This window comes from Athene cunicularia (genome assembly GCF_003259725.1).
Source record: "Athene cunicularia isolate RWA chromosome 1 unlocalized genomic scaffold, athCun1 chr1_part1, whole genome shotgun sequence".
Lineage (NCBI taxonomy): Eukaryota > Metazoa > Chordata > Aves > Strigiformes > Strigidae > Athene > Athene cunicularia.
In genome coordinates this window covers 10,056,109-10,069,080 of record NW_020799091.1, presented here as the reverse complement: position 1 = coordinate 10,069,080, position 12,972 = coordinate 10,056,109, and the positions used below count along the sequence as shown (strand labels likewise).

The following is a 12,972-nucleotide window of genomic DNA, read 5'->3' as shown; positions in this document are numbered from 1 at the left end:
AAAATCTGAGAAACAGAATAGACTGAATTTTGCGAAGAATTTAGATTCATGATTGAAGTGGAAAATAATGAAGAAACAAAAACAGAGGCACAGAGCAAACACAGCAAAATGGAATCATAGAACCATAGAATATTGTTGGTTGGAATGGACCTTTAAAAATCATCTAGTTCCAATCGTCCTGCCATGGGCAGGGACACCTTCCACTAGACCACGTTGCTCAAAGTCCCGTCCAACCTGGCCTTGACTGCTTCAACTGATGAGGCATTCACAATTTTTCTGGGCAACCTGTGCCACTGTCTCATTAATTCTTCCTTATCTCCAGTCTAAATCTACTCTCAGTTTAAAATACTTGCCCCTTCTCCTGTTACTACAGGCCCTAGTAAAAAGTCCCTCCCCATTCTTCTCCTAAGCCCCCTTTAAGTACTGAAAGGCTGCAGTAAGGTCTCCCTGAACAACCCCAACTCTCTCAGCCTTTCTTTACAGCACAGGTGCTCCAGCCCCCTGATCATCTTCATGGCTCTCCTCTTCACCTGTTTTAACAGGTCTGTGTCTTTCTTGTGCTGGGGGCCCCAGAGCTGGATGTGGTACTCCAGGTGGGGTCTCACCAGAGCAGAGTAGAAGGGGAGAATCATCTCCCTCGACCTGCGGGCAGTGTTTCTTTTTATGCAGCCCAGGATACAACTGGCTTTCTGGGCTGTAAACACACTCTGTAATAAACAGAGCCAAAACAAATTCCCAAGGTCAATAATCTGGGTTACTCTAGTTTTATACTATGTTTCCTTATGGAAAGCTATCAGATCACTTTAATAATCCCTCTAAATCAGGCAAACTAAACCAGAAAAAATTATAGCAAAATGATAAAAACAGTTTAAGTCTTAAAATTCCTAATATGCAGTCTTATTAGCATGAATCTAATTATTTATTTTATTAATTTGCTAAGGTTTTAGTTTATTAGTCCAAAGTCAGGAAATCAATTATCTGTCTTCATAACAGATGTCACAATCACACCAAGATCCACCCAAATAGTTTGGACATGTCAGTACAGAAATGATAATGGAGACTTGTAGGAAGCTGTAGTCATAATCATTTGTATGGCACGATCCAGCTTTCCCAAATCCTTAAAGGTACATCTATACCACTAGGCATGTATAAGCTCTTCACAAGACAATCATAAAATAATTAAACTGACATTTTTCTTACTTGAGATTGCAGTGCTTGAAGCTGAGTTTCATAATTCTGAGCCATTTCATACTTAGTTTTCTGTAAGTCTCCCAGTTTCTGTCGAAGTAGTCCCACCTACAGTTAGAATAAGCCTTCAAATTTACCTTTTCTGAAGTGTTCCAAAATAGGTCATTTTTGGAATAGTTATTTGAAACTTTGAAAGAAGACTGTTACTTAAAAGATAGATATTAAAGATATATATTCATTCAGTAACAAGAATAAAATCGGATACCACAAACACAGATTGTGTCAACATCAAGTTAGGGATTTTATAGTAAAAAATCTTTTTGTATGCTTACGTTATGATTTAATGATAATACTGTATGAGTCTGTCATGAAAGACCATTTAATGAAAACTTTTCTGACCCAACTACACAAATGAACTGTTGTGGCCCATTGTGAAAACTTTGCTTGAATGGTTTATATAATCATATGAATGACTTTCAGCTACTTATGCACGTATTATCAGGAGACACTGTAGATTCATTTTGGGTCCCTAAGTACAATACCATTTGAGATATCGTGAATTATCTGAGTTTCAAAGAGATCTGAGGATTATGACAACAAGTATACATGACACCAATGTTTTTCTGGAGAGGCAGCTGAAGCTAGGTAGAATATGCTAAAATATTTCAGGTAGCTTCTCTGTATGGACTAATAGTTCATGCTTTGAGGGCTGGTTAGCTGAATTATCCTCTTGGCTCCTCTGACTGCAGTAACTATAGACAAGTTCCTAACTGCACATTAGGGAGAATTACTTAATTTTCCAAACTCCCACTGTCAGTTTAGACACCAAGAATGCCCGTGTGTAAACACCTAACTTCAGGATGTCTTGAACTAGAACTGAATACTGTGCTAGGATTTATTGATACTTCTGAATGAATATTCAGCAGACGAGACTGTGAAGCACGGACAACATCAAGTACCCTGGAGCTTTCAGTTTGATAAGCACGTCTAAGTGGTAATATGATTTGAATCTTCACTATTAATAATCAAATTATCATACAAAGACAGTATATAATGTAAAATGATAAAAATCAGGTATAAACAGGAATTACAAAGAAATAATTTTGTGAAACTTTTTGAACTGTACATTTCCATTTAAAATTTCCGATGAAACTAGAAGTATTGGCATTTAGAAAAAGCATCAAATTATCTTTTTACAGCTAAACTGAGAATATTTGATTTAGACCTTAGGGAAATAGAAGTAATATGAGACTTTCAATGACATTTTTACAATCACTTTCAGAACAGAAGCACACTTTAAAACAAAACACTAAGGATAATTAGTGACCTTTAAAGGGTGTTTGGTATTTTTACATGATAGAACAAACATGTCTCCTTATAGAGCATTTAGAGCATACTATTAACTAACTACCAGAATAAATACTTTCTGTATAGAACGTGATATTCTTAAATACCTCTTGACCTTTTTGATCCAGTTTGCTTTGGGCACTTGCTAATTCTTGATTCTGGATATCCATTTTTGCTTCTAAAACTTTCATCTTCCTTTCCCATTCGATTTTCTTGCTATTTACCATGATGTCAATTTGATGCACTAATTCCTGAAGTTCAGCTTCACATGGAGAAGCTCTAATAATATAAAACCAGAGATATTTATTTTTTTCAAATAAGAGTAAGGGAGAAGACAAATTTTTATTTACATTGCTAAGATTTTATTTTAATTCTGATGCCAATAACCATTTTTCAACATCAGAAAGAAAGAAATGGGAAAGCTAAATGATGCCTTCAAACGTAGGTGGAATTTCACTTCATCTATCTTAAGTTTGCCTGAAGTAAAAATCAGAGTATTTAGCATACTCTAGACTATTTTCCTAGTTTAAATGCTGTTTGATATTCTCTCACACTTTCAGGGGTGAACTGTCAAATGAGTGTAAGTTGAGCTGAAAGCATCCAGGCCCAAACCTCAGTGGACAAGAGCAGGAGAAGCCATATATTAAGTTGCTTATGGGCACAGGACTTCCCACTAAGAATTCATAATGATGGAAGCTGAGTTTGCTGGAGGAAGTTATTAAAGAGCTGGCTTGAAAGCAAGCCACAAGTCTTAATTGCTATTTCAACTTTTACACCCTGTTTTCTCATTCTCTTTGTGGAAAGCGGACTTAAATAACAAGGTGACTTGTATAAAATGTCCTAGTTTTGGTCGGGATAGAGTTAATTTTCTTCCTAGTGGCTGGTACAGTGTTGTGTTTCGGATTTAGTACAAGAATAGTGTTGATAACACACTGATGTTTTAGTTGTTGCTAATCCTTAATTTAATCCTAAATTAAGGATTTTTCAGTTTTCCATAATCTGCCATCAAGGAGATGCAAAAGGAGCTGGGAGGGGGCATGGCCAGGACAGCTGACCCAAACTAGCCAGAGGGATATTCCCTACCATAAAACATCATGCACAGTATAAAAACTGAGAGGGAGTTGGCTGGGGCACGGATTGCTGCTCAGGCATCTGTCAGCAGGTGATGAGCAATTGCATTGTGCATCACTTCTCTTTTCTTGGGTTTTATTTATCCCTCTTTTATTATCTTCATTTCTGTTACTATTATTATTACTACTACTATATTTTTTATTATTATTGTTATATTTTAGTTTATTTTATTTATTAAACTGTTCTTATCTCAATCCACAAGTCTTACTTTTTTTTTTCCAATTCTCCGCATCCCACTGGGTGGGAGGAGGAGTGATCAAGTAGCTGCATGGTGGTTAGTTGCTGGCTGGGGTCAAACCACGACATAAAAGTGAGCTTTAATTCTACTAGGAAACACAGAAGTCAGTGCATTTTGAAAAAGATTTGACTTTCAGGGGCCATGTGCTGAATTTCATAGAGATTTGCACAATATCTGCAGCATAAACATTAGATTTTTTTCCCAAACTTCTGAGATTATATTTACAATACATCCCTTACACCAGAACTTCATTGTCAGTAATAGACAATGTTTTACACTGTTGTTTCAGGAATATGATGTGTCCTAAGTAACAAAATAACGATATATAGTTAATTTATGGTATATTAGAAGGGCTACCTGAAACTGAAAGCAGTTAAAGTTGCCCTCTTATACTGCCCCTTACATAGGAGCAGTATATTAATTTTTAAAAATGAAACTTTGTCTGGACAGTGTCAAACAATGTTTAAATCAGCTGGTGTATACCACTTAGCAGATACAGCAGAATTTTAGTATGGAGACTTCTTTATTCCATAGCCATTCCAACTTTGTATTTGATGATGAATGTAAAAAAAAAAAAATTGAAATAAGAAAGATACAGATTAAAGAAAATTTGGTTCTGGATACTTTTTCATTCAAGAGATTACATAATTCTTTCTGCACTCTAAAATTCTGTATTTGTAGAAATTACTATTTCACACAAAAATTATATAGTCCTAGGTTATATGAGATTTTTTTCCTGAAGCATTTTGGACAGTTTATTGCCCAGTTAACCTTGATTGTTTTATGAACTGATAGCTTCTCTCAATCTGTAAATTTACAGCTGTCATTTCAGATTTGCAATGATCTATGTAAAAGTCAGAATCTTTCTAGAAATCATGGATCTATTCAACATTCAGTGAAACATTCCAGTTAGAAAAAACCCAAACATATAACTGTTTATTGAAATGTTCCTGAACATTTTATTTTCCTGATTTATTGCTTCTTATCCACTTAACCTAGGATTTTAGGGTTTGGAACAAAAGATAAAGGAGACAATGTACACTCCTGCCTAATTACTCCCCATAAAATAAAGACAGGGAATTTTATTCCATTAACAGTCAGAGCTGCTTTGCTTAAATATGTACATGAGCCCATAAATGTTTTATAAAATGTAATTTTCATAGTCATATGGAAATAAAAATCAGACTGATTTCTATCAATATAATTATACATCACCAAAAAAAATCTTTGTCAATCATTAAAGACTTCAATCTGATCTCAGTTTACTTGAGATACGAGATCAGAATTAGTTAAGACAGAATGTTCTATTAAAGCCTTTAGCAGACTTACCACTGTAATGCTTGCTTTGTGTCATTTATTGAAATAAAATTATTTTAATCAACTTCATTTTTCATGATGTTTAATCAAAAATACCACAGCTTCTAAGCATTTTTTGTCTGTTCAGAGCTCATAGAATGTTGGATGTAGATATTTTTATACTAAGTACCAAAAGGGGCATATATCTCACTGAAGTGAAGGAAAACCTTTCACTGACTTTTTAGCCAGTGGAACATGAGCCGGCAGTGTGCCCAGGTGGCCAAGTAAGCCAACAGCATCCTGGCTTGTATTAGAAATAATGTGACCAGCAGAAGTAGGGAGGTGATAGTCCCGCTGTACTCTGCACTGGTGAGGCCACACCTGGAGTACTGTGTCCAGTTTTGGGCATCTCAATACGAGGGAGATATCGAGGTGCTGGAGCGAGTGCAGAAGAGGGCAACGAAGCTGGTGAAGGGCCTGGAGAAGAAACCCTGTGAGGAGAGATTGAGGGAGCTGGGACTGTTTAGTTTGAGAAGGAGAAGGCTGAGGGGAGACCTTATCACTCTCTACAACTACCTGAAAGGACACTTTAGAGAGGTTGGTGCTGGTCTCATCTCACAGGTATTTAAGGATTGAACAAGAGGGAATGGCTTTAATCTGCAACAGGGGAGGTTTAGACTGGACATTAGGACAAAATTTTTCACCAAAAGAGTGGTCAGACCGTGGAATAGGCTGCCCAGGGAGGGGGTGGGGTCACCATCCCTGGATGTGTTTAAGGGTCGTTTAGATGAGATGTTGGGGGAAGTGGTGTAGGGGGGGACTTTGTAGAGTAGGGCCGATGGTTGGACTCGATGATCCCAAGGGTCTTTTACAACCTGAATGATTCTGTGATTCTGTCAACATATTGAATTTTTTAAATTTTGAGGAGTAGCATCCCTTTCATTTTACTTTCTGTAAACATTTACTTTCCATACAATTTTTTAGTGGCATGTTATCTGCATATCCTGTTCTCATATGAGTTAACTGCTGATAAACTGTTCTACTTCGTTTCCACTTATTTTTTGGAGCTTTTTTAATACCTTACTTGTTTCCTGTTCTAGTTTTAATTGCTTTACTTTTTTCCTAAATAAGAGATTCTATCTATAAATTACCCTAATATACAGTTTTATTACTTTATGTAGAAGACATACCTTTATCTTATCTTTATAACATATTGGAATGTATTGAAATGTGTCGTCTTTAGTTGTTGCAACCTTATCTTGGCCATGAAAAAAATTTTCTTATTTCAAATCTTCAAATTACTCTTTTCAGTGGTATGATCTGATCATTGTGAAGATTTCTGCATTTTCTCTCTGCAACGATTTAGAGATTAATGTGCATAACCACTGCCATATCTAAATGAAGGTACAAATAAAACCAGTGTTGTTTCTCCACTGTCAACTCTCCCTTATCTCAACCAGTTACACTGTTAGTAAACTGTTGTAGTACACATGCTTTCTCTTCACTTTTTTCGTGTTATAGTGACTATTCATTGTACAACTGAAGTGCAATCTGCATTTAATTTCCATTTCCTCATACTGTTGAATAATTTTCAAGTTTCTTTTTTTTTAAATTTTGATTACAAGCCTATATTGAATTTCCTGTTGATAAAGCCAGCAATTGTGTTCTTTCATAAATTTGTTAACTATCCATTCTGATAGCCAAACCGATGCAAAAAAAATGTATTGTAACCTATTACTTTTCATAATAAATTTAGCCTTCTGATAAACAAGGTTCTTCACTTAAAATAATCTAAGAATGTTGGGACATTGTTTTGAGTTATGACATGTTCCATTTTCCTTTTAATAATACTATTCATCTCACTGACATTTCCCCCCAAAATAAAAGTGATAGCCACTGGTTATAATTTAATTGGTTCTGTAATTTATAAAAACTTAAAATCTATGTATTCTTTAGACTGCTGATGGTACACACTGCTGTGTGCATCCGTATGCACATAAAGTGCCTTTATGATCGCTAATCATTTTGCAGCCATTCTAATATCTCTGTAGCATGATGGCTTGTTAAAACGAGCATAGCTATTTCCTTAAAATGAGCATAGCTATTATTTTATGAAATAATTGCCATAGAGACAGTCACACAGATACAAAAGGTGGTGCAGCGTCTGAATAACGTAGCAGCAACTTGCAAAAGGGTTAGTGATAAAAAGCACAGCAGCATGCCTGTAACCGCGCCATCTTAGGAAGTGTTGAAGAGGATTTCAGTTCCCCAAATTAGAACAGAATGCCTTTTTGTATCGTAAACCTTACAATCTGGTGTATGTTTTTGGGGGACATTGCAACTGAGAACACGCCAAGCAATTAGGAACTCTAGCAGAGCCACACTTAACCAAACACAAACTGAGCCATGAACTCAGAGGTAATATCCCTATTGCCAGTAAACCTTCAACTGCTGAGCGTGTTGCCAGCACATCACTGAAGAACAGTAAGCTAACTAACATGCTTCTCTACTGTAAATTACTGTGCAATCTAAGCCTTAATATAAGCAGATGCTTTTACTTCTGGTAGTTGATACCACCACCTTGTGTGAATGCTAGCATAAAAATGTTTCCTTTTTTTTCTGGTAATCTTTCACATCCCAGCTGCTCAGCCAACCCTCCCAACATCTGTCCTCCCAGTGTCCACGCACACATACTGAAGTCCCCTGTCTGTAGGCTGTGCTCTGGGTCAAGTGCTGGTCCCACACACTCTGCGTTTCATAGCCTGCATACTCAACTTCTGATTGCACTACACTCCAAGAAAAAAAGAGTTCCTTAACACAGAATCATAGAATCACAGAATGGTTTGGGTTGGAAGGGACCTTTAAAGGTAATCTATTGGATGGATGGATATGTGTTTATTGAATATCTTATTTTTGGTGCTTAATGGTGCATATCCCTTGTTTTGATTATTATAGGAAATTGGAGCAAATATGTTAGATTTAACATATAATAATTAAAACTCAACATTTTTTAAAAAAGTAAAATTCTTTAAAATATTTTTATATCAACAAATGCTTGAAAATTTAACATTATTGATGTTAAGCTTGGAAAGGCTTTTAAAATACTCACATAAATCTTAATGCCTTTTAAATGTTAAAACTGTTAGCAATGCCATTTTAAAATTTAATATGAGTCACAGAATGATAATAACCAAAGTGCAAGCAAGTAGTACACTGAAATGTATATATCACAAAACAAAACCAGCCCCCTCCCAAGTGCCTGAAACTCATCTCAAAATAGCATTAAAGATGTAGTAAACTTTGCTTCCCTCTGGGTGGAATATAAAATGGGATTTTAAAAACAGAAAAGGAAGCGCTAGCTGCATTAAGATTACCTTTTCTTTGGTACTGCTGTAAGGACCTGTGGCTTGAAGCCTCATGCAATGTCAGGTGGCAACACTTTGGTGAACCACCAGCAATGACTGTCTGATTTTAGCTTTCAGAAATAGGTACTTTATTGTGTGTCACATGGAGCATTGCAAGTGCAAAGGCAATCTCTAGCCTGGGTCATCAGGTTACTCTTTCAGATCCACCATGGCTGACAACCTTCCCTCTTAAATTTCACCGTCTCTTTTGGATCATCCCACACAAGGCAAGTTCTCCAGCTGTTGCTAGAAAATTTTCTCTCAACTGTTATTGCATGCTTCTTAGACCTAGAACCACCAATACAGAGAAAGGAGCTGTTGAAGAAAAAATCCCTTCTGAAACAGCTTCTCAGTCTATCTTCACCTTCTCTGTCTAATTCCTTACCTAGATCCTCTAAGTATACCTGCAGCTGAAAAAGAAAAGCTGTACCTGAAGCTGTAGATTACTGCTGCTGTTCTGCTATCAGAACTATTCTGTATCATGGCTGTGGTACTCCAAACATCTGCATAAAGGTGTATTTGTCAAGTTATCCCCACCTGCTAGCATATAGATACTACTAACTGCTGTAACTATTATTTTAGTCTATTCAGCATTTTGAAAAGTGTGCTAACTATCCCCCCCCCCGAATATGACCTATCACTTGGTATCATGATCATGAGAACTTATTTTGATCACTGGATGTGCAATGCAGAAAACACTGGTATCTATTGTTTAATATGCCATCGAGTAAAGAAACACTCAAAGAAAATGAAGTATGCATATGGGTAAAAAACCATTCCCAGTTTGCTGAATTTATACATCAAATGGATTATTCATATGTGGAAGTAATGTCTTGTACTTAAGCAAGTGGCAGCTATTGTTTTTTGGTTGCATTTACTTTGAAACAGCTCAAAACACTTAAAGTTATCTAAGTTTTAAAGTGATGTAGGCAAGCTCTTACTCTTCTTATGTTCTATCTCTATATTGGTGAAAATAGAGATGATTCATATTCTGCTGTCATTAGTAACTATCTTAATGTAAAATCTAAATGTTTTCAAATCTCGACGACTTAAAATCCAGATAACAGGTTTTACCAACTCCAGGCCTTTATCACTTTTTTTTTTTTTTCACTAGTCAGACCTTTCTAGCTCTATTTATCTGTCTTTTGCTTTGGAGTTCTGCACAGATCTGTCATTTTTTTGATTGTTTTGTAATGGGCATTGAAAGAATATTACTGTCCATACACTTTAGAATAAAGTTGCAATTTAGAAACTGACATTTTAAGAAGATTTGGTTCATACTGTTAGTCTCTGCTTTGTGCCTTCTTCCGCTATTACTCAGGTTTGCTGACAAATAGGAAAATATGAATGGCCATATTTACGCAAACACAAATCTATGCAGAACAATGGTAACAAAGATTTCCATCTTACATAGTAATTCATTAGTTTTTGATCCTTAACACGGCTTCTAGAGCCAATTAATTCATTTTATCTTCTTAAAACTTGCTTTTAAATAGGAAATATATAAAACAGTTGCGATACAATCATCCATTAGAATCTTCTATCCCAAAGTTCCATTATACTAACTACAACAAATTTATTGAACATTTTTCATCCATACAGAAGCGTACACATCTGTGGATGGGTAATTTGCGATTTATGAGTTCTTGCAGCTGGGATGTAATTGCCATGATTGCCACCACCGTTATTCAGCCATCTTCCCAAATTTTAAAGCTATCTGCATTATCTCTGGAATACTGTCAGCACAGACTGGAACGAATGTCTGTCATTGGATGCGTATTCTAAACTACTCTTCCAGATTCTTTGTATAGTTAATGGAAATAAATAGCTACCAAAAATACCTGGTTTATGATGGGACAAATCACTCTCTAGATTCATCTGTAATGGCCTTAAATTTCACATATGTCAATTACAACAAAGGCCAGGCAGGATCTGAACACTTGAGATAGGCTTCTGATTTGTTAAACAGTATACAAACAATAGCAATATTTTGATTTCTTTTTTAAATTCAATTTTTTATATGACTTTATTTACTAATTGTATCACTAACAAAAAGCCAGAAAAAAAAGGCCAGATTGTTCAGAATATAATATTTTACTGCAGCAATTTTTTATAGCATTAAGCCGCTCATATTATTCTTCATACAACAGAGCACACTTTCAAATCCTGTTAAAACTTTCCTGGGCCATAGTAAGGTGTGATTGAATATACATGTTTCTGTTATTTTAAGAAATAGTTTTACACTTAATATGCATCAGATTACCTTGGACTGCTTCTTGGTAATAATGATAAAAGAAACTCTTCTATGAAAAACAGGTAATACATTTAATATATTATGATAGATAAATGTTCTATTTAGTGCATTACATGGCGAAGTACTTTTTATATTGCCATATTCCTTAACAGGGTGGATGGGATGAGGTCCTACATCAAATCTTACTCATGTTCACACTTCTTTAGAAAGTTTTTGTGTTGTACTAATATTTTTTTAGATTAACACTAAAAGAACTAAACTTGGATAATGTCAAAAAAAGATAATTGTGTTGTGATGAAAAGTGCACTTAATACTTGGGAAGAACAATTGTGGTTATTACCTGTGCAAAATAAGAATTGGGTGTTAGCAATTAATAGCCTTTTTAAAAAAGATTTTTGAATGTTTTAAGAGCTGAGATATGTGAGTTTATACTGCTGTAGCCTAGCAACTTCAACTATTTTTTAAAACAGTTTAAAATAACATTTCTTAATACCTTAATAAAACCCCACATAGCTTTCTTTTTTCTCCTTGTTATGTTATGAAGATTTTTAAATGTAAATAACTGTCAGTAAATTAGCTAAAGCAGCAAGATGTGTTGTCTTAATTATCAGCAACCTCTCCAGTTTGCATAGAAGCAGCAGCAGAAATTGAGAATCACGTTTGCCTCTAAATTCATTAATATTTTGTGTTTCAAATTTTCAATAAACCCACATAATTCAATTACATTATATATTCAACGCCCAGACAATAAGTCATTACTTACTCAGTGACAGCTTGTTCCTGAAACACTTCCAAGTCCTGCTCCATATTACTGATGGTTCTTTTAACCTGTTGAAACAACAAACCCCAAATAATTCAGATTCCTGAAAGTGTGCATTTATACAGCCAAGTAGTGCATATCGGATAGTTTTATGCTTTCAATTCTGACATTCTCCCATTGTAAACAGCAGGGGCAGGGGAATGTAGCTCTAATTACAGGCTGGAATGGGCAAGATTAAAACTTCTGGAGTAAACTCAGCTCAGTGTCAACAGCTCTTGCACTGAGATACTAGAGGTGGTGCTAGCTTGAGGATAGCCCTGGATTTCCAGGAAGTTTGGTTTGGATCATTCTCTGTTGTATGGTGTCAATGATTTGTCAAGACACTTTAAAACACATAAACCTAAACTTGTCATAGATCCACGGCTGCATTTCTCATACCTTCACACTCCCCAATTAACATACACCTGGGCTGTAATTGCTCTCAAACACAATGCTGGACTCCTGTTGACTATTTGCTCCCTGACGTGGCAGATGCAGCAGCGCTGAGACACGCAGCCCTCAAGTACCTCAGCAGGCAGACCAGAACAAGGCTGTTGGTGGGACCAGTCCGGTTCTGTGAGCCCAGCAGGACACAGGGATGTGGGGCAGGCTTGCTGCGTGCCAGAACAGGTACCAGCCACATGACGACATGGTGACAGGGCGGCATGAAACAGCCCTAATTCCTCGTGGGGGTGAGCAGTGGGGCTCTCAGGGGCACGGGTACCAGTGCAGATGTGCGGACACTGCCGCGTGGCACGGCAGCCCTGGCTCCGCGGGGACCGTCTCCTGAGGTGACACCGCCACAGGGGCTCTGGCTCCGCGGGGACCGTCTCCTGAGGTGACACCGCCACAGGGGCTCTGGCTCCGCGGGGACCGTCTCCTGAGGTGACACCGCCACAGGGGCTCTGGCTCCGCGGGGACCGTCTCCTGAGGTGACACCGCCACAGGGGCTCTGGCTCCGCGGGGACCGTCTCCTGAGGTGACACCGCCACAGGGGCTCTGGCTCCGCGGGGACCGTCTCCTGAGGTGACACCGCCACAGGGGCTCTGGCTCCGCGGGGACCGTCTCCTGAGGTGACACCGCCACAGGGGCTCTGGCTCCGCGGGGACCGTCTCCTGAGGTGACACCGCCACAGGGGCTCTGGCTCCGCGGGGACCGTCTCCTGAGGTGACACCGCCACAGGGGCTCTGGCTCCGCGGGGACCGTCTCCTGAGGTGACACCGCCACAGGGGCTCTGGCTCCGCGGGGACCGTCTCCTGAGGTGACACCGCCACAGGGGCTCTGGCTCCGCGGGGACCGTCTCCTGAGGTGACAC

The 12,972-nt window shown here is 37.8% G+C and overlaps 1 protein-coding gene across 1 annotated transcript in view; it reads right to left on the bottom strand.

Annotated features, from left to right (window-relative positions):
* The window catches only part of DEUP1 (deuterosome assembly protein 1), a 48,004-nt gene extending 36,233 nt beyond the window's left edge, over positions 1-11,771 (bottom strand). Inside the window, exons 1-3 of the mRNA XM_026855419.1 lie at positions 11,622-11,771; positions 2,643-2,814; positions 1,201-1,296 (exon numbers count right to left, since the gene is read on the bottom strand). Of these exons, the coding sequence (XP_026711220.1) occupies positions 1,201-1,296; positions 2,643-2,814; positions 11,622-11,665 (312 nt within the window). The 5' untranslated portion in view covers positions 11,666-11,771. The remainder of the gene's footprint in view (positions 1-1,200; positions 1,297-2,642; positions 2,815-11,621) is intronic.
* Between the last annotated feature and the right edge of the window lie 1,201 nt (positions 11,772-12,972).